Source organism: Saccopteryx leptura, chromosome 4 (genome assembly GCF_036850995.1).
Source record: "Saccopteryx leptura isolate mSacLep1 chromosome 4, mSacLep1_pri_phased_curated, whole genome shotgun sequence".
Lineage (NCBI taxonomy): Eukaryota > Metazoa > Chordata > Mammalia > Chiroptera > Emballonuridae > Saccopteryx > Saccopteryx leptura.
This window is the reverse complement of record NC_089506.1, coordinates 38,229,386-38,248,276: the sequence shown is the minus strand read 5'-3', so window position 1 is coordinate 38,248,276 and position 18,891 is coordinate 38,229,386. Positions and strand designations below refer to the sequence as shown.

Below are 18,891 nucleotides of genomic sequence, written 5' to 3'. Positions count from 1 at the left end.
GGCTGAACTTTAATAGCTATTTCAGGAAGTTAATTCCTTTATCTTGCTTGTAACACTTTAATACAAGAAAAAAAGACCCAGGGAATAGCAAGATCCAACAAGTTTGCCAAAATAATAATAGTTAAGGGAGGCAACACTAGGTAAGAGTGACTAAAGACAGGATCCAAAATCAGAAACTACTAATTCAGAGTTTTAATTCTAATAAATTTCATAGTTGGACTATTATTACTCTGTAGGACAAATAAGTGAATAAAAAGAAACCACAAAAAGTAAAAGAAACCACAAATTTCAAACATAAATGAATGGTTAATAAAGTAAATCTGAGTTACATCTTGCCATAGGCAAAAGTTGTAAAGACACTTCTTACACTAATATTAAAAATATGCTTATCACATGATTTGCCCTAATGAAAATTTTGCTTCCAGACAGGGCTCTATGGGTAAACAAATAAAGGTGGGTCATATATATGGTCACCAATTATGAATCAAACTAAACCAACTCCATTTCAATAAAAAAATTTCTAAAAGTTCAGCAACATACTTTTTTTTTTTGCAACATTAAAACAAAGTCTATTAATATCACATTTTGGACTTTTATTATTATAGCCGACTGTGCCTGTTTTCTAAATTAGGCAAGAAAGACTTTTTAGAGTTGAGTCACTGAACTTGTTTATATAAGGCTACAGATGCTTCTTCAGCTATCTGATGATCATAGTTAAGTTATTCTTGGGACCAAAATAATTAAGTTAAAATACATGTAGTCCATTTGAAAATCTGGTTACCACAGAATTAACGGCTTCTACAGAAATATTATCCTATACAAAATTTTGAGACTTTGTCATAATCTAATCAAACCCTAGTACTGTATAATGTGGTATTAAAATGGTCTAGGAAATTTGCCTGAGACGTTTAAGTAAGTCTGGCTTCACTCTAAATTCTGCTAAATCCCTTATTTTTACTCTGAGGCATAAAAATGTTACGTTAATACCTGGTTGATATGGGAACATTCTCCACTTTAATCACTCAAGAAAATAAATACAAAGTAACCAAAATTAATCAGTGCCAACATACTAAAAGACAATACAAGGCTCAAAATCTGCACTTTACAATGTTGGTAATAAAATCGCCTTCTAAATTATCAGCAGATAGCAAGTTTCCAAACACCTTGTAGTAAAATCATAGCAAAACGATCTTATATTGTAACTACTTTGATCACAAAAAAAAAAATGAGGCAACAACTTTTCCATGTTAGTATATGTCCTCCTACCAATCAAAAATCCTAGATGTGAAACAAGCAGCACTCAAATACTGGCTGCCATGAAAAACTGAATAAATGAAATTAAGGATGACAAACTTAATGAAAACTCCATACTTGACATATTTGAGAAAAAAAATGAGAAGCATCTAGAAGTTTAGATCATTTTTAAGTATACAAACATTTAGTGAGGTCACAGAACTGACATTTAATCCTGTGTAATTTTAGTTTTAGATCTAAACAATAATGACCATCATATAAGTAGAAACAAACCATACATGAAAAAGAAAACTTGGCACCAAAACTCAAGATGTAAAATAAGAGAAGAAAAAGAAACTCCATCAATATACTCACGTGTGGTGCTAGAAAATGTAATACGATGCACAGCAGTTGACATGCGTTATCTTAGAGATGCAGCCTACATTGACAAGTTAGTTATACAACAAACCATTCTAGCCACAGATGTGTGGTACACTTGCCCTCACCACTATCTACACCAATGATCAAAAAGCAGCAACTTAAGACTTTGGCCACTTTATGCAGTGGATAAAAAGCAAAATAGGAATTAACAAAATTATTAAATACCACCAAGTGTGATAAAATATTGGTAAGACAGTTTTTAATCTATTCACAGGAAGAGAAAAAATATTTTATTATCTCCTAAGTATTATGGCATGTAATGTGAAGAACTAATAATCTAGCCTGTTCTGAACTAAAAAAAACAAATAATTTTAAGTAAATTAATGATGTGCCCCTTGATCTTAAAACAAGAAAATGACATTTGCTAAAACTACACTTTACTATATAAGCAGCATTACTGGATAACAAGTACAATAGATCCAGGTATCATAATTTGGGGAAATCAAACTATTATTGATTTGTTGGTAGACTAAAACTGTTAAAACTATAAAAACGCACAGAACAAACATCAAAAAGCAATTTACAATTTAGCTTACTGGCACAATTGACATTTTATCTAGATGTTAAAACTAAATAACCCCATATAAAATTAATGATTACTTGTGCTCCATCTCCAGGCCAAAGACTAATAATAATTTTAATAATCGCTTTTGGCTAGGTGGCTCAGGCTAAATATTTCTAAAAAATATTTTAAAGTTCAGTCAAGGGAAATCACCATAATGCAGGGTCTCGAGGGAGTGGCTCTTATACTGAGAAGGAAAAACAGACTGGCACTTGAAGCCATGCTCAGTCACACTTGGTGGAAAAGAGACACTCGAAGGTCCTGTAACCAAGGACAGAATTGTAAATAAAATGATCTCATTTTAAAGACACCTATTAAAAGGACATAGCAATAGATATTTATTGTCTTAAAGGATTAAGCTATCCATTAAAATGAGTATAACTAACATTTTAGTAATAAAATGTTCAGGACCAATTAATATTGTTTAGAAAAATAAATCATTAAAAAGATCAACTTCTAATTATTTCAATAAATGACAAGCAATTTAATCAATTATTTTATGACTGTATTTTATAAGCAAAGCTTATTGTTAAAAACGAGTTTTTAATCTGAATACAGCTAAGAAAACTGCATATGTATCTTTGCTTTAAAGCAATCCACTGAGAATCATCTCAATGTTTTTAACATCATATAATAGATATTCAATTGTTTTTACGTTACCTTAAGTCATAACTACATATGAAATCACGAGGTTCCCTGCAATGTAACAGTTAATACAGATCATATTTATAATACTAAATCACTACATAAGTAAATGATCCAAGCCCAAACTAATGACTAATCTTCACAACAATACTTAATGAAACAGAAGCTAAGATACTAAGAGCCTAATGATAGCCCCTGGTATTAGACAGGTCTTGCATCAACCTATATGAATTTTTTACTGTTCAGGGTCTATTTTCAGTATTGATTAAATACAGAGTCAAAACAATGAAGTGGAAACCAAAGGGTTAAACTAAGTTAGTTTGGTGGGTTTTGTTTCTCCCAGTGTTTAAAATTTCACATTTCCAATTAGAATAAAGTGGTTTGTAATTAATTTTTATGAAATATTCAAGACACTCAAGGTAAAACAAAAAAGCTGATATTATCATAGTTATTTTGGTTATTACAGCTCTATAGCTTACACTCAACATTTAAGGGTGAAAACTGCATCCATTTTGTTAATGCTGTGAACTGCAGAAGAAAAAATTTTATAACATAAAATCTTTAAGAGAAAATAAATACAAATAAATTTACTACCTAAAATAAATGTATAATGTCACTGCTAGCTAATGATTCAAATACAAAATAACATTGTAAAATAGATATTCTTAAAAATATTGTTTTACAAGTCATAAATAAGCTAGTTGATGCTAACTGGGCTACAACAAGGATATCCTAAAATAATTCCATCAGTATCAAAAGCTCAGAGAGAGTTTGATGTTTTTAATGGATAGTTACATTTTACAATGTTATATATCATCAAAAGTCGTAATAGGTCACCATCTGCTAAAAGATGAGGAAATAAAATTTAGAAAAGCTAACTGTCTGCAAGAGTTTTTTGAGCCAATGCTTAAATCCAATCCAAGGCCTTTGTTTTGAAATTACAATTTAGCAAGGAAAGTTTTAAGACTTGCCCACAGAGATACTAGTTAGTGGCAAAGTCATTGTCGCTAGGTTTCAAATGTTATTAGTCAATTGTTCTTTCTATCCTAATATGCTCTCTCTCATGGCAAGAATTCTGATAGTGCTATGAAACCAAGGCCCCTTCTGCTGGTCAACTTAACCTACACAATTCTGCTATCATCGACCGATCTAAAAATCAAAATTATATTACTAACATTAAAATCAAAGTTTAGTTTGCTTGCTCTAAATACTGTCTCTAAACACAAACACCCTTTACTACATCTTAGTTGGGAAGAATAAACAAAGACACTTACTCGATGTGAGCCCCGTTAGCCACCAGGGCACTGATGCAGTCTAGGCTCCCAGAGCGAGCCGCTTTGTGAATAGGAGTCTCGCCCTCACAGTCCTAAAACAACAAAAAGCAACACACATAAATACTCAGACACAAGACTTCTGATTTTAAAGTAAATAATTAACATAGTCCATGTATCGTATCATTCAACTTTGAAATAAAACAATGTGATAATCCCAATTTAAAGCAGAACACAAAGAAATGTAGATGTGAAGAGAAAATAAGAGCAGACCAGGAAAAGGGCAACGATTCAATCAAGAACAAAAAAATCTGTGGGGCTTCTATAGCAGTGATAGCTAATATGATAGCATGTATACTCTAGATCAGGGGTAGTCAACCTTTTTATACCTACCGCCCACTTTTGTATCTCTGTTGGTAGTAAAATTTTCTAATCGCCCACTGGTTCCACAGTAATGGTGATTTATAAAGTAGGGAAGTAACTTTATAAAATTTATAAAGCAGAGTTACAGCAAGTTAAAGCATATAATAATAATTACTTATCAAGTACTTGATGTCAGATTTTCGCTAAGTTTGGCAGAATAAATCTTTATAAAACAACTTACTATAGTTAAATCTATCTTTTTATTTATACTTTGGTTGCCCACCATGAAAGCTGGAAAGCCCACTAGTGGGTGGTAGGGACCAGGTTGACTACCACTGCTCTAGATGGTTTGGAAATAACTTTATGCTGAATCTTAGCACAAATATATTGCAAATAAGAGCCAAAATAATTATCTTCTGACAAGTAAAAAAAAAAGTAATCAAGGCCAAGAAATAGCACCAGTATCTAATGTGTAGTCTGGTTTACCTGTATCTATCTACCACAAGGCTAGCTTGAGTCAAGATATCATCAGTGCCTCCTTTGGGTCTTTTTTTTAAAACCTGAACTTGAATTAGGACTATACTTTAGAAAACTGGTTGAGGTTAAAAGGTCAGGAAATGATCGGAAGGAAGAACACGGGTGTCAAACATAGGTAGCTTGTATACAATGCAGGCTGTTTGTGATGGAAACTCTGTTCAAGGCCTTCGCTTAGAAAGGCTGCATTAGAACCAGATTTGAGCTTCAAAAAACAATGCTGGAGGAGGTAGAGGAAGGAACAGACTCCGGGAAACAGTTATGAACACTACTTGTAGTCATTCAAAAAAAAATATGCATTAGTTTACACTGCACAAATGGAAAAAAATCTGAATCACAACTTCATTTGTAGGCTCTTATGTAAACAAGAGGTAAAGAAAGATACAACAATCAAGAGAAGTTATTTTGCTAAATAAATTGATTTAGGACTTTTGCCTGGGAAATTCCAAGTGGCTAAGCAGCAACAGTTCCTGAATCGGTCACACTTCAAAGTCACTGGAAGCTGAACTTGGCTGAAGAAGAATACCACATTAATTAAGGATAAAGACATAAAGTAGGAGTGGGGCAACTGCGAAAATTATCTAGTACTTAGAAAACAGTTTGTTGATAAACCCAGTTAATATTTGAGCTCCTCACCAATGCAGAGTAACTCACAGGAGGAGAACTGAGGTGAGGGCTAAAGTGGAAAGATGTTACATTAGTTTACACACACACACTCACACACACACACACACACACACACACACACACACACACACCCACCCCCGAAAGGCCTGACTGTTTAGTAGAGGGAAATGTGTGCACATTTATTTTAAAGTACACTCAAGTGATGTAGACTAAATGTAATAATCCCATTTTTGAAGAAACACATAAAACCATGTAGTTATACAAAGAACTATCTACTGAACTCAGATTTTATAAAAAACAAAAACATACTCCTACCCCCCCAAAAATTGGGGGGGCAGGTACATAATGAGGACAAATAAAAATTCCACATAAGTATTGCCAGAAAAAGAGATTTAGATGAGATTTTGCAGGGAACAAAACACAAAAAGCAAAACAACAACAAAACCCCTCAAGAAATATAGTATTGTTTTGTTTTTTTAAAAGCTACCTTTAGAACAAGAAGAAAAAAGCAAGGGTTTTTGCTATTTCCAAAAGATGAAGGAGCAATTAACAGATAACAGAGAAAAAGCAAAACTACCCTGCTCCTGTTCTGTTACAAAAGGAAAACATCATTAATATAAAGGGCAGAATAAACACTAAAGAAAATTGCAGCCAAGCCCCGGCTTGATTGGTTAGGGCAATGTCTGGATACCCAAAGGTTGCTGGTTCGATCCCTGGTCATGGCACATAAAGAAACAGATCGATATTTCTGTTTTCTCTCTTTCCTTCTCTCTCTAAAATCAATTAAAATAAAACAAAAAGCAAACAATCAAAAGAAGCTCTGCAGCCAAGAGAGTATGAGTAAAGAGCCATTTTACGGTTACATTTCAGACCAACAACATTTCAAAAATACGTACCAAACAGTTTATAGTATGATTCTAGAAGTATTGTTGCTAACGCTGACTAATAAAGGAAGTGAGAGAAGTTACCAGAAGTCTGAACACAGACAAGTCACCTTTAATTTTCATTAAAAAAAAAAAAAATTATAATCTAATCTAGTTATAAGAAAAAATAAAAGCAACATCATATGCCAGCAAAACTGTAAAAGGAGTATTGCAAATATAAAAAATTACACTCGTGGGTAGTCACTATAAACCAGTAATTTTCAACCAGCGCACTGCAGGAATTTTTAAAACACGTAATACCTGACTATTTAGTCAGGGACACTGACCTCTTTTCCCTTAGATTGTCAAATAAAAAAATGACAATAGCCTACATAATAGCTGTCTGGTGTGAATGAATCAAAATTATACCTATTTTTTTGGTCAGATCAGCAAAAAATATATTTTTTGGTGTGCTACAGAATTTTAGTAATTAGTTTGTATGTGTCATGGGACGAAACGCTGCTACAGACATAAAAATAAATCACTTGAAAACTAACTTCACTTCCTTTGTGTAAATTTAGAACACTGAATCTCTAGACAATACATCTAAGTTTCAGAAACCCCCATGGCAACCTTAGAAATGGCAGATAGTATCTACTAAACTTGAAAAAAAGGTTAGTCATTAACATACCAAAAGATTAAAACTAATAGATGGGTTAAAACAAAATATTATTAAGAAATACAATGCTAGGTTCAAAAAACTTACATGTATACAAGCAAACAAACAAAAAAAGCTAAGAAAAACCTGGATTTGGCTTTGTAATAGTTTATCTGTTAAATGAGAAAAACCATCTACCTCAAGATGAGTCAACAGTGTGTTGAAGGAATCAAGAAAAGGGCTACTGGGACCTCAAAGGTCTCCGAGTACCTGTCACAGCAGTCCTACGGTTACCTAGTGGAGTAAGACGACATCGGAGATTCAGACCGAAGCTCAGCACATGGGACCACAGCCAACTGAGATCTTCTCAGGAGCAATGCCAGGATGCTCAATAAATACAAGCAACATCCTCACACATGAGATAACTTGGGGATATTGAGCCAGGAGAGCAGTTAAAATAGAGGGCACCCTCGTTGGGTGGCTCAGTTGGTTAGAGCATCACCTCGATGTGCCAATGTTACATGTTAGATCCCCAGTCAGGGCACAGACGACAATCAACCAAATCGATGTTTCTCTCTCAAATCAACAACAACAAAAACATAGAAAGGGCTGTGAGGAGGTGGAATCTGGGGACGGTAGCCCTGGGAGCAGAGTGCAGGAGAGATTTCCACACAGTGTTCTCTCTAGAGGAGGGGGGGGGGGGGGGGCAAACATTTTACCTGTGAAAAATACTGAGCTGCTAAAAACGTTACACGGAAAGTGGACATCTATATTTTAAAAAGTCTGAAAAATAGCATTAGACAATTTCTTTAGCTATAAATCAGAAGCTACAGAACAATTTAATGAGAACATACAGAATATTCTGTAAATTCCATATTAAATATTAATTACTGCCATTCATGGCTTGTCCATATTTTTTTGATATGAAGATTAAGCCATAGAACAAGTAAATGATTTGCCCAAGGCCAGAGAGAGATGAGGAAGCAAAGTGTGGAAACAGGCCCCAGTGCCCTTTCTACTGGGAGAAAGGGAGAGGAGAGAATGCAGGACTAGGAATGCGATGGGTGAGAGACAGGTACTGCCTAGATCAATAATGATCAAGTCAGTGACTCCTGAATTAGTGGGTAAAAGTAACAAAGCAGAGTGGTCTGTATGTATAAAGGCATCCATGTGTTGAGAAGGAAGGAAGAGAAAGGAAGTAGCACAGTAAGCCTAAAAATTGTGCCACCTCGAATTCCAGTTTATAACCGAAACAGGCCTAAAATCCAGGGCTCTCCCTGTACAGTCCTCACTCCGAAAAGTCTATTATGAAGAGCAAATTCCCTCTCTATCTCTCATTCCCCTTTCCCACTGATCCTTGTGTTACATTACTGCTAAAACACCTTTTCTCAATTACTTGCTTTGTAGGTGGGTAGCTGTGTTATTATCTCTAGGAGAGTGGCTCTCAAATACGTTATAAGTGATTATCAAGGGATGAATCTAAGGAAAGACAAAAAAGAAGAGGAAATAACAGTTCATTTACAAACAGTAGGCCCTTGATAATTATTAGTAGGAAAAGGACATAAAAATAGGTCAAAGGGAAAAACTAAAAGCAGAGAGGCATAAAGACTAGCTACAAATCCTGAGGCACAAGTCCCTTAGAAGAATCCATCCTGGAGCAGGGTACTGAGACTGGGGACACTCCGGTCAGACCGTCCATGAAGTCTTTTACCAAATGCTTGTTCAGGGCAGTTCCCTTAAATAAGCGAAACTCTCTTCTAGTGTGGTGGGTTTTTTTTAACAACTGACAAGGAATACTGAAAACACACCATGAAAAAAACTTCCACTCTCATGTTCATGTATGTCTGAATACAAAAATCCTTCCATTTGGTGTTCAGGAGTCACTTCCTATAGATACATGGCTACTTATCTGCATCATCATCACTCCCAATTTATATCTGAAGCAACATTAACTCAAGTTGGTCACTCTGCTAAGGCTAACTGAACCACAGAGGTGATTTAATAGCCATTCTTTTGCTAGCATGGATATGTTTTCACAATTATCAGTGGAAATGACACTAAGGCAGCTGTGAGCAGGGAAGCCAGGAAAGCTGGGCTCAAGGCCAGATTCCTTCAGTTACAGCTATAACCTTGAGCAAATCAGTTGGGTCACTGTGGTTCACAGTAAGGCTTATAACAGGTGAGACTACTCTAAAAGCAGAAAGCATTGCTATATGAAAGGCCTGTTATCCACATGTAACTTAAACATAAATTCTAACTAGCCCACAGGTAGAAGTATCAAGTTCTAATTAAGGCCTTGATTGAAAACTCAACATCATGTAATTATAACTGGAAAAAGAAAACAAAACAAACCAAGTCAACATTGGCACTCCCTTACCGGTTTGTTAATGCTGGCCCCTGCTTGAATCAACCACAGGAGGCACTGAGGATGTCCCCCAAAAGCAGCGATGTGGGCTGGGGTCTGTGCATAGCGGGTAGTGGAGACATCAAGTGTGGCTCCTGCTCTCACCAACTGTATTAAGCACTCCAACTTCAAAGACAGGAGGAGGAGAAATGAAACATGCATAAATGTCGGTATACCATTAAATGTTACACAATCTAAATTCTATAAGAGATTAAGTGGCATTTTCTGTTACAAAATTGTTTTTTCTATTTAAGGAAACAAAGTAAGTCATTCCATCCTAATACCATGCAAATTTTAAAAGGCATTTAAAAGAACATTTTTCCTTGTAAAAAAGTCACAGGACTGATAGTCAAAAATATTGATACTACACAAATTTAAACACTTTGTTTTTCCTACACTTGAAAAAGACAAAATAAGATTTGATTGCTTATTCAGACTTCTATCAAAACTAGGTTTTGCCACTTCATATACTATTTTAAAGAATAAAAATGTTACAGTGATTGGTGTTTAAAAAAGGTTTGTGGGCCCTGGCCGGTTGGCTCAGCGTTAAGTGTGTTTGCCGGCAGGTGGAGGCCCCGGGTTCGAGTCTGGGTCAAGGCACACAGGAGAAGCGCCCATCTGCTTCTCCACCCCTTCCCCTCTTCTTCCTCTCTATCTCTCTCTTCCCCTCCTGCAGTCAACGCTCTATTGAAGCAAAGTTGGCCCAGGCGCTGAAGATGGCTCCATGGCCTCCGCCTGAGGCGCTAGGATGGCTCAGGCAGAAAAGGAGCAACATCGCCCCCTGGTGGGCATGCTGAGTGGATCCCGGTCGGACGCATACCGGAGTCTGTCTGGCTGCCTCCCCCGCTTCTAACTTCGGAAAGATATACACAAAAAAGTTTGTGTAGCCCTGGTAAACTCCTCATAGTCAAAGGCTGTTTTCTGCAGTCTGTACAACTGTACACCTTTGTACAATGCAGCATTTGATGAATACTCAATTGAGGCCCACCCTTAAGATTATTTTCTCAGAAAAAAAGATGTGTAGAGTGAGAGAGTGAGAGGGCAGGCTTAAGTCTTTTCAAACTGATTGTACAGAGAGAAAAATACAAAAAAAGGGTTAGAGCATTGCTGAGCTCTGTACCTAGCAGGTGACTAAAAGAAAGACAGGAGTCAAGATAAGACTTTGCAGCCAGGTGCCATATTATACTAGCCTCTGGGTAAAAGAATTCACACTCAAACAAACATTTAACAAATGCCTACCACATGCCAAGCACTGTCCAAGAAGGCCTGTTGTTCTCAAGGACTTACACTCTTCCACCTGGTGTGTCCTCAGATGCTGGACTCCAGACTGCCCTGTTTCCCCTCACGAAGCACCATGCACATTAATTGCCAAAATTCTTTCTCTTCCAGAGGACAGACCTCAAATGAAGAACAAATAGCTACATTCCCATCTTACCCCACCTCCCTATCCTCTTTCAGCAATTTACGCCTTTCCTTGCAAAGGACAGATTACTGCAATCAACATTTTTGTGAGAGGAACTCTCACAGTTGGGAGTATACCAATTTAAAACATGACCTCTGTCTTCAAGGAACTTGAATCTGGAGTGGCAGCTGAGAGACAACTTGGGTATATTTTTATATATTACCTTTATTAATGTACTAAGTGAAAAAGTGCCAATACTAGTGATAAAATGAACAGCTGCCAAATTCAACAAAAATGAAACAGATGAAAATCAATAGGCAGGCTAAAAACAGTTCATCTTAATATCAATTGAGAGCTCCCTGGACTGAAATCTGTTATCTCTCAGTTCAATTTAGGATATTAGGCTTGGAATTCTGGAAAAATATTGTTTAATAGCTTGTAAAAGCAAGGTATAATTAGAGATTTTAAATGTTTAGTGCTCTGGGAACAAATAAATAAGCCTCTTAAAAAGTTAGGTGACTTGTGCACAATTGGCACATTTCCAGGAACACAAGCTTGAAAGTTGGGAATACTTAATAATATGTTAAATGTTAAGTTTGGTTTTGCACAGGCCAAGAACAGCGCAGGCATAGATGTATATAAAATAAGGAAAGCTGTTTTCAAGGGGTGGGGGTACTTACTGGATTGGGCACCTATAGCCCTGAATCCTGGTCTAATTTCTGTCCAAAGAGTTTTTTCTCAAAGACTGAATGATGCTTTTTCTATGGCCCCTTCTGTATCAAAGGCTCTACAATCATGATTAAAGACAACTGAAAACACTACAGTGACTGTCTCTAGTTACAGCATTTGCCCTCTTTGGTTCATCTATTAAGTATGTTCTGTAAAAGAGACCTACAAAAGTCTTTTACTTTTGTCAAAATACACACAACGTAACATTTACCATTTAAGCATTTTAAAGTAGTCATGGCCATTATTATTCCCTAGAAACTATACTCAAAGTCACCCTTGGATTAAGAAATACTCTAAATGACCATTTGTAGTGAGGCTTAAGCATTCTACAGAATGTACTGGCTTATCACACAATACTGTGTCATTCTCTACCAGGGTAGGAAAGATAGGCATCAACAGGGGAATCTTTAAAAAACAAACAAACCTGTCCTTGCTGTTACAAGGCTCCCCCCAAAACAAAGAGGGACAAAAAAATGTTGAGAATCAGTGCTTTGAGTTACCTACAGTAATGTAAAAATAAATCAGAGCAAGATGTACTCCGGAGGGAGATAATGCCTCAGATTACTGATTGCCTTGGGAAATCTACATTCAAGGCTACAAAGGGAAGGGCAGAAAAGGGTTCTATTACTTTGTTTAAGACACTGATTTCCCACGGGTGCCCATTTTCAGTAACTGGTACTACAGTAACACAACTTTAGAAACCTGTGCCATGGGATCTTACAGCTGATTAGGTTACTTGCCTCACCCTTACTATCTTAACTCCCTTTCAATTCGTTCAATAAAATATACCTCTGACTTTCCCACTTCATGAGGGGAATCAGAAACTGTTTCCCAAAAGACACAATGGTATTGTGAGTGCAGCACCAAGAAGTGAAAAGTAAAGAAACTTCATCAACTGCAAATTCAAATGTTAAGATCTTGAAATAAGCTGTGGTCGCATTGTCCTACATCTATTTCTGCAAAAACATTTCTTTGCTTCAATCTAACCTCATCACTTCCCAGGGAAACATTTTTAACTGCCCCTGATATTTGGCAGATAAATCTTAGTCCTTTCTGAAATGCACTGTAAATCTCACTTAATGACTGCTTCTCTGATCAAACAAACTCATTTACTGCACTGACAGGAAAAAGTTCGTCTGATCTTTAAAAAATTTAAAGTAGCAATCTGTTATCAAATTACCAAAGAAAGACAATCCTACCTTGTTTAACACCTTTACAGTAATTTACACGTAAGATGATACAACCCTCGCTAACTCTAGTAGACCTAGGAGAACTAAATGTCTCCGCAGCACAGACAACCTTCTAAACACTCCCCAAAACCTTTTACTTTCAAGTGTCACCGTTCATTTTACACAACGGCCCGGTGACTTGACAATTCAATCAGGTTATTTATTCCACCACCGAAATCATCTGTATGTAATACAACCTTCAGCTAAGAGAGAAGCTTTCTCCAGATAGCTCGCGGTCACCTCGTTCAAGCGGGACCAGGACGCAGGCCCGGGCCGCGGAGCAGGGGACAGGGGAGGGGGCGCCTCCGAAGCAGCGCGGGGCAGGGATTCCGACAGCCGCAGACCCCTTCCGGCTCCGGCTCCGGCTCCCGCGGACGCGGCTCCACGCTGGCGACACTCGGCATTTAGGGACGTTAACCCGGCCCACCGATCCTCCGCATTTCGCGCGGCTCCGCTCCCGGCGCCTGTAATCCTCCCCTGGGTCAGAGCGGGAGCGAGAAGACCTGCAGGGCCCGCAGTCACACAGCGCCCGGGTTCCGACGCCCGCGGCGTCCCCCAGGCGCGCCGGGACTCGGGCAGCCGCGCGCCCCCTCGAGGGCCTCGTCTCCGCACCGCCACCCGCGGGGCCGGCCGGCCGCGAGAGGCCCGGGTTCTCGGCGCAGCGAGCGGGGGTGGGCCCGAGCCTCCCTCCCGACCACAGGCGCCGCTCCGCACTCGGCCAGGGGCGGCGCCTCCGGGAAGCCGGCGCCTCCGGGAGGCCGCCCCCGTTTGAAACTTGCGCCGCCGCACAGGCGCCCCAGGCCCCTCCGGGCGCCTCCGGGCCCACTTCCGCCCCGCGCTCCCGGCACGCCCCGGGCCCCTCGGGGCGCCGTCGCTGCGTTCCCGCGCCTCAGCCCCCATCTTCCCCGACCCTCACAGAGAAGCAGCGGAAAATGGCGCCTTAAAGCGCCCGCGCCCACCTTGCCGAAGTGCGCGGCCCAGTGCACGGGCGTCCAGCCGTAGAAGGAGTCCTCGGCGGCTAAGTGGGCAGGCGGCGTCTGCTGCAGCAGCGAGCAGAGCGCGGCCAGGTCCCCGTCGCGGCAGGCGCGGTGCAGCGGGAAGCGGAGCGACAGCAGCTCCTCGCTAGAGAAGCCCGCTTCCACACCCGGGCCCGCTCCCGCCGCCGACATGGTCCGTCACCGAAGAGCGTGCGCCGCCGGGCTAGGAGGACGCGTCGGTGACGACTTGAGATGCCGCCGCCGCCGCCGCCGCCGCCCGAGCACAAAGGAGCACAAGCAGCCGCTGCCGCCGCCACCGCCGCGTCCCGCCGGCTGCCGAGCGGAGCGCGCACGGGGGGCGGGGCTGAGGGCGGGGTCGCAGCGGCCGGGCCTGAGGCTGGCGCCGGGAGACGCGGGGTCTGAGGGAGGCTTGGCACGGTGTGGGCGGGGCCTGGCGGGGTCCGAGGCGCTGCAGACGCCTCGGGCGGTGGGGGCTGAGAGCGACCCGGGCCGGGGGCGGGGGCGGGGGCCGGGAGCTGGAGGCGGTGCCGCGGTGCTCGGGGGTCGGGGTGGAGCCGGCGGCAGCGGAGAGGGCCGGGAGTGGGGGCGGGGCATGGCGGCCCGGGAAGGGGCTGAGGGCGGGCCGCGGGGCCCCCCGCCAGACACTGGGCCGGCAGGGCGCTGTTGGTTCCGCGGCGGGCGGCCCCGCAGTGGGGCCTTTGGGAAGAAGCCCGCCCGCCCTAATAAAATGCCTCGGAGCCTCAGGTTTGGGGTTTTGTGACCTTCCCACAAGCGGGATGCTGGTCCCCGGGAGGTTTCGGTCGCGCGCCTATAATCGCCCAGTGGGAGACCACTGCTCCTTAAGGCCCGAGATCCCGGTCCGGGAGCAGAGGACCAGTTCCCGCGCTTTCTGCCCTAACTAGGGCGCCTGCTGGTCGTTTGCGAGAATGGACAGCTACAATGCTGAGGGAAAAAATTGCTGCATGCAATGAAATAGTAAATTCTACTTCAATCACTGAAATATTTTTTTATTTTATTGACTTGAGGGAGAGAGAGAAAAGAGGAGAAAGAGGAATGTCGATTTGTTGTTCCACTTCGCATTCTTGGTTGATTCTTGTATGTGCCCTGACCGGATGGCACTGCAACCTTGGCATATCTGGAGGATGCTCCAGCCAAGTGACCAAGTGAGTTACCAGGCCAGGGCTAATCATTGTTATTTTGTTTGTTTTTTAAATAGATTTTTTTTCTGATAATGAGTAAAATGGGAAAATTATCAATAATTTTTACTATCGAGAAATAACCACTTAACGTTTATGGGTATTTACTTATAGTACTTTTCTATATATAATATAAAGAGAGTTTGATTTGTATATATTCTTTTTCCTTGTGTATATTGCTTCCTTTTTTTTTTCTTTTACAAGATTCTAATCACAGTAATCAAACTAAGTGGGCAACCACATGTCTGATGCATAAATAGGACATTGCCCCATTAGTTAATAAAACAACAAATTAGAAATAGCGCCTCACAAAGGGAAATTGTTAACTTACAGTATGAACAACAGCTATCCATACAAGAAATGTGTTGAGTACAATGGTGAATGAAACACATTGGGAAGTGCTCTAGATCAGGGGTCCCCAAACTTTTTACTCAGGGGGCCAGTTCACTGTCCCTCAGACCGTTGGAGGGCCGGACTATAAAAAAAACAACAAATCTCTATGCACACTGCACATATCTTATTTTAAAGTAAAAAAACAAAACGGGAACAAATACAATATTTAAAATAAAGAACAAGTAAATTAAAATCAACAAACTGACCAGTATTTCAATGGGAACTATAGGCCTGCTTTTGGCTAATGAGATGGTCAATGTCTGGTTCCATATTTGTCACTGCTAGCGGTAACAAGTGATATGACGCGCTTCTGGAGTCGTGACGCGTGAGTCCCGCTTCACCGTAAGTAGTACTGTATGTGAGCGACGCCGTGCTTTGCGGCGCTGCCACATACAGTACTCCAGGATGCATCCTGTGCTCCTCTCACTGACCACCAATGAAAGAAGTGCCCCTTCTGGAAGTGCGGCAGGCCGGATAAATGGCCTCAGGGGGCCACATGTGGCCCATGGGCCGTAGTTTGGGGACCCCTGCTCTAGATAAAGTGATAAAAACTAGCAAATGTTTCAATTTAGTGAGCAATTACTAATAAATGGGAAATACTAATGAGATTTATACTGTCTTCTCTTGAGCTTATAATTTATTAAATGTGGCAAGAAAGAATATTTCAGTAGTTCAAGCAATATACTTTTGTTTGGACCAAAAAAGTAGAAATATGCTTAAATGCATTTCAAGCTTGATCTATTCCAGAATTCAGTCATTTCTTTTTGTATACACTATGCTGATATTAATCAAATTATCTATTTATGATATACATCCTTATAATGATTCCCACCCTTCCTAGGAAAGAGGCATTCCATTTTGGGAAAGGACAAAATCCTGCCTTCTGATCCATAGTAAGCAAAGGGAGGGATTACTCTTTCTTACTCTGCATTCTGCAAATGATGAAACTGAGACACAGATAAGCTAAGGAACTTGCCCAAGGACAAACTTCCTACATTACTGTGCCAGAGGTTAGAATAATATCCAGACCTAGTTTCCACCCCAGTGTTAAGTTTTTTTAACCTTGGAATTTATTTTGCATAAAGAAAAATAAAGTAGGTTATAGTGATAGGATTCATAGAGGGCATCCTTCCTCAATTAATATGACTTTCTGTTTTTTTAGCGTTACTTGGACTATATACACATTTAAGTAGCTGTAGAGAAATAGGACAGCATATATATATGATGATAGATCTCTACAATATGTCTCATAATTGTGGATATGAGAATTATAAGGGGGAGTCTATTGAGTGTTTCCAAATGCACCTCTTAAAACTTTTTCCAATTTCTGATTATCTTTAGGACTCTTGTTTCTAAAAAGTTCTAGGAAAAACGGGAAAAAATAGTAGATTCATAACACATCTTTTGATTTTATTTGACAAAGCAACCAGAAATAAATGACAAAGTTTCTCTTCCTGACCCAACTCTATTCTGGCTCCCTGAATTTCAACGAGGCCTCCATTTTTGGACTTGTGCATTCGTCTCCTCATTGTCCAGTTTGAGCAAGGCTATTAAGTTGGATTAGTTAGAATCCCCATCCCCATATATGATCACCCCTGATGTCTAATCAGTTCCTCATTCCCTACAGCCCTCAGCTGCTATCTGCTCACCCTCTCCTGCCTTCAGCAAGAATCCTGTCAAGTTGGTTTAGCCAGAATTCCTGATGTTTAGCTGATGTTTCCATTTTCCATCCATAGACACCCAGCTTGTGTTGTGGCTATACATTCCAACTTGTACATGCTGTGTTGAGAATTGAGTCCAATCTCCCCCACTGTAAGAAATAATTGGGTCTTACCCATTACAGTGGTCCCTATACCCATCGTGATGGCCCTACTTGAGTAAATACCCTACCATGCCTTAACAAGAATCACTGAACAATTTTCTTCTTTAATTGTTTGAATAATTTTTTTTAACCTAGCAAACTTGGGTATTTAAAGATATGATTTAAATAAACAAAAGAAAGCAAGAAGACACAAGACTCAGTACAGTGGTACCTTGAGATACGAATTTAATTGGTTCTGTAACGAAGCTCGTAAGTCAACTCGTATATCAAAAGGCCGATACTGAACCCGTGCACCAGTGCGCCAACTAGCGGCAGCTTCCCGAATCACAACTCATATTTCGGAATTTTGCTCCGATCTCAAACAAAAACACGGACCAGCCTGGCCTGTGGTGGCGCAGTGGATAAAGCGTCGACCTGGAAATGCTGAGGTCGCCGGTTCGAAACCCTGGGCTTGCCTGGTCAGGGCACATATGGGAGTTGATGCTTCCAGCTCCTCCCCCCTGTCTCTCTCTCCTCTCTCTCTCTCTCTGTCTCTCTCTCTCCTCTCTAAAATGAATAAATAAAATAAAAATTAAAAAAAAAACAAAAACAAAAAAAAAACACGGACCAAATCGCAGCTCGTATCTTAAAAAAGTATGTTGGTCTGTTCGTATCTCAAGGTACCACTGAATATCAAAACCAATCCCCAAAACCCTGTGTGTAAGATTGGCATTGTGGTTTTCCAAAAGAAAGAATTGCTTTGTGTGAGGAATTGCTCAAATTGGATGTGTAACCATACAAAGGAGCTGTCATTTATTTTTTTAATTATTTAGAAAATTAAATTTAACAGGGTGACATTGATCAATAAGCGTACATAGGTTTCAGGTAAATATCTCCACATCATTTGAACAGTTGATTATGTTCTGTCTGGACCAGTGAGGTGCTTTGCTATGGTGCCAGGTAAGAGGAGGGTGTGGGGCTCAGAGAGAGAAACAGACCTGACTTATAGTTGATTCTGGAGGGTGGGAAGTCCCATTCTGATGGTGCCCTCACCCTGCTCTAAAAGTGAGACCAGAATGTTACTGTTCTATCATCTATTTTTTCTCCCCTCCCATCCATTTCCCACCATGTTGCCAGATCCATCTTTTAAGAAGGCAAATCTGCTTAAAATTGGACATAATTGTATCTTGGTCTGTTCAGGCTGCCATAACAAAATACCATAGGCTTTGGCTGGGTAACTTAGTTTGAGCATCAGAGCATCATCCTGATACACCAAAGTTGAGGTTTTCATCCCTGGTCAGGGCACAAGAATCAACCTATGAATGCATAAATAATGGAACAACAAATTGATGTCTCTTTCTGTTTCTCTAAAGTCAATCAATTAAAAAAAAAACAGAACAGACTAGAGACCTTAAACAACAGAAATGTATTTCTCACCGTTCTGGAGGCTGGAAGTCTGAGATCAGGGTGCCAATACCATTGGGTTCTGGTAAGAAGCCTCTTCCTGATCCATAGATGGTCACCTTCTTGCTGTGTCCTCAT

General features: G+C 40.3%; 1 protein-coding gene across 7 annotated transcripts in view; it reads right to left on the bottom strand.

Annotated features, from left to right (window-relative positions):
- ANKRD10 (ankyrin repeat domain 10) overlaps positions 1-14,291 on the bottom strand; it is a 37,500-nt gene extending 23,209 nt beyond the window's left edge. For 4 of the 7 annotated variants that reach the window (XM_066380550.1, XM_066380553.1, XM_066380552.1 and 1 more), the window contains exons 1-4: positions 13,202-13,876; positions 9,575-9,727; positions 4,156-4,247; positions 2,897-2,932 (exon numbers count right to left, since the gene is read on the bottom strand). In XM_066380550.1, coding sequence (XP_066236647.1) covers positions 2,897-2,932; positions 4,156-4,247; positions 9,575-9,727; positions 13,202-13,861 — 941 coding nt within the window. In that variant the 5' untranslated portion in view covers positions 13,862-13,876. Of the gene's footprint in view, positions 1-2,896; positions 2,933-4,155; positions 4,248-9,574; positions 9,728-13,201; positions 13,877-13,920 lie in introns of those variants that run through there. The other 3 variants (XM_066380554.1, XM_066380555.1, XM_066380551.1) reach the window with 3 other exon arrangements.
- Between the last annotated feature and the right edge of the window lie 4,600 nt (positions 14,292-18,891).